The sequence below is a fragment of the Theobroma cacao genome, chromosome 2 (genome assembly GCF_053813885.1).
Source record: "Theobroma cacao isolate CCN51 chromosome 2, ASM5381388v1, whole genome shotgun sequence".
NCBI lineage: Eukaryota > Viridiplantae > Streptophyta > Magnoliopsida > Malvales > Malvaceae > Theobroma > Theobroma cacao.
In genome coordinates, this window is record NC_142640.1 from 13,898,972 (window position 1) to 13,901,698 (window position 2,727).

The window sequence follows — 2,727 nt, forward strand, 5'->3', positions numbered from 1 at the left end:
AAAGATTAATTACAAAAAAAGAAAACATTGGATGATGTAAGTTAATTATAAACTATTCTCATTTTGTAGATAAACATATAAACATATATATTCCCAAAATAAAGTGTGATTTCTAATAATATGTCCATACACAGTTTGGGAAGTATAAAAAAATGAAAGCAGTCTTCTAGAGGTTTTGAGAAGTTTGATTCACAGATTGAATTGAAAATTGCTATAAAATCCACATTTGTTTTGATAGGGTCATTAGCCTTGAAATTGGCATTCTAGAATGTGCTCTTTGTCAAACATTAATCATATTTATCTGTCTTCAATGGCAGACTATTCTTTTCTTCTTGCATTTTCAAAGTAGATTATTTATTATGCCTTCTACTTTTGTTTTTTCTTAACAAACGCGTGATGAGGATCGGGGCAACCCGCGGATTCCAGGTTGGATCCAGTCATCGCGTTAACCCAAAAACTAAAGAAAACGGACCAAATCCGTTATTGGGTCCATCTGGAAATGCAATCCATGGAGCTGCCGTGGTTAGTGACCTTGCTTTCCCCAGCCTTCCAAGCAATTTCGCTTCACCGAACAAAAAACTCAATCAAATCCCCCAGTCCCACCGCAGCCTCAAAGGGCGTTTCAGTCCTTTTAAAATACGCGTCACCTTTATTTTTGCTTTCGTCATAATTTTCCAAACTCTCTCTTCCTAGAATTCGAACAAGTTCTGTTCCTGAGATCGGCGATCAGAAGCCAAAACCAAAAAATAAAATAAATAAATAAATAAATAAAACAAACAGAATGTCCAAGGCGGAGCAGCCGGTGGTTGGAGTTCCATACTATGTGGGGATGAATCCGTACCAGGCGGGAATGGTACCGCCCAACGCCATTTACGCTGATCCAAAGGGAATTCCGATTCAGCAAACCATGTATCGAGATACTCCTGCTCCTTTTAACTGCCCTTTCTGTGGTAATTCCGGACTCACCGTCGTCAGGTATTTACCTTTAACCCCCTTCCTTGCTTTTTATTCCTTACCTATTCCTACGATCCGCTTTCTCAAATTGGGAAACTTTGTGTTGATTGATATGAGGATCTTGTCGGTAATCTCTTTGTTGGGCTTTATGTCATGCGCCTTAAAAAAGGGAAAGAAACTTTTGGGTTTTGGTCTTGCAGTGTCAATTGAATGATTGTTTTGCTTCTAGTTGCTTGGGCATATCGAAATACTAATGTCTTTCTTATGATTTAATAATTTAATTGTATTGTTTTGGTGTGGCATGTGGCTTGTTGCTGTCGAGTTTTCTTGCTCATCATGCGTCTCTGTCTGTTTCTGGGAGTGTTTAACTGATAGTCTTGTTTATGCATATTGTGAGGACCAATTCTAATGAGAAGAACCTTCTCTTGCGTTCCAATCTTAGTTCTGAATTAGTGCAATTTGTTGTATAACTCGATGCAATGGCTTTGTTCTTCCGTTATTCCTTCTTGGGATATGGTGGACCATTTAATGTAATGTGATTATAATTATTTTACTGTCTTCATTAAACTTTAAATTTCATGTGCAAATTCAGATCTAAACCTAGTCTGGCAGCAGTTGTTGGTTGCATGATGCCTTTTATGCTTGGAATCTGCTTCCTTTGCCCATCAATGGACTGCCTTTGGCATAAGTATCATTATTGCCCAAAATGCACTGAAAAGGTCAGTCTAATTTGTTTTCTTTCTCTTTTTTTTTTTAAAAAAAAAACTACTCTTTTTTCTGGGTACATATGGAAGTAAATTAAATTGAGCTATACAAAAGAAGGTAGCTTGCACCCATGTTGTTGACTCGACCTCTTCTCCCCAAGATCACACCTGATTCTCCAAGTTAAATTTTCCAAATCCTTAATGGGTGAGAAGTTGCCGTGGGGGCTTTATCCACTCAATCACTTTTCGCCTTCATTTTAATAATTTTCTTTCTTTGCTGGTTTTCTTGCAGGTTGCTAGTTTTGAGAAATCAGATCCATGTGCAGTGGTGGATGTGCCCCAGTGGAAGCAGGAGAGTTTTGCTGTGCCTGCATGATATGTCTAGTCAAAGCATTTTGCTATGCTGTTTAATGCTTTCTATTTTTGCTTTGCTGAAAACTATTGTCTATACTAGAAACCATGAACAAAAGGTATTAGTGCATATGTCTTGAAATGGTATTTAGACTAAGCTCTTCTCTATATGTTATCATACTGCTTACTTGCAGTATTAGACTCAGTTGCAACCCTGTTGTGAATAATTTTTCCTATAAGACCACAATACAATTGTTATGCAACATAGATGATGCTTCTGAACCTTTTACGTTCCTCCTTCTCTGGAGTCTAAGAGAAACCTTGTAGATGGATAGATGGTTGACCATATTTACTCCTATCTTCAGCGTAAAACCTGCGGATATATATATGTTCCTTGGATTCTCATTTTGGTCAGTATATTCCTCTCATTTTTAAGTTTTCAGGAAATGTTAGCACATTTGTTATATGGACAATGGTGGGCCAAATGACCCACTGAGCTTGATACAATCTAATTATGTCCTGCTTAGTCCAAAACCAGGCTGATGAGCTGTATTATATTTTCCTTTCGAGAGTGATTATATGAGTGTGGTTCAGCTTATTCATAATTGAGGAACTAAAAATTGCCTTATTATTCTGTGTTGGTCTTCAAACATGACTATTTACTCAGACAACTGAAATCCTAATTTCTAAGCTTGCACTGAATGGGGCACTTGCTTGA

At 37.4% G+C, this 2,727-nt stretch overlaps 1 protein-coding gene across 1 annotated transcript; it reads left to right on the plus strand.

Annotated features, from left to right (window-relative positions):
* Positions 1-644: 644 nt before the first annotated feature.
* GILP (GSH-induced LITAF domain protein) lies at positions 645-2,276 on the plus strand. Its single transcript, XM_007043787.3, has 3 exons — positions 645-975; positions 1,547-1,673; positions 1,951-2,276. Exons 1-3 carry the CDS (start codon positions 782-784, stop codon positions 2,032-2,034), a joined length of 405 nt encoding a protein of 134 aa, XP_007043849.1. The 5' UTR covers positions 645-781; the 3' UTR covers positions 2,035-2,276.
* Positions 2,277-2,727: the final 451 nt, after the last annotated feature.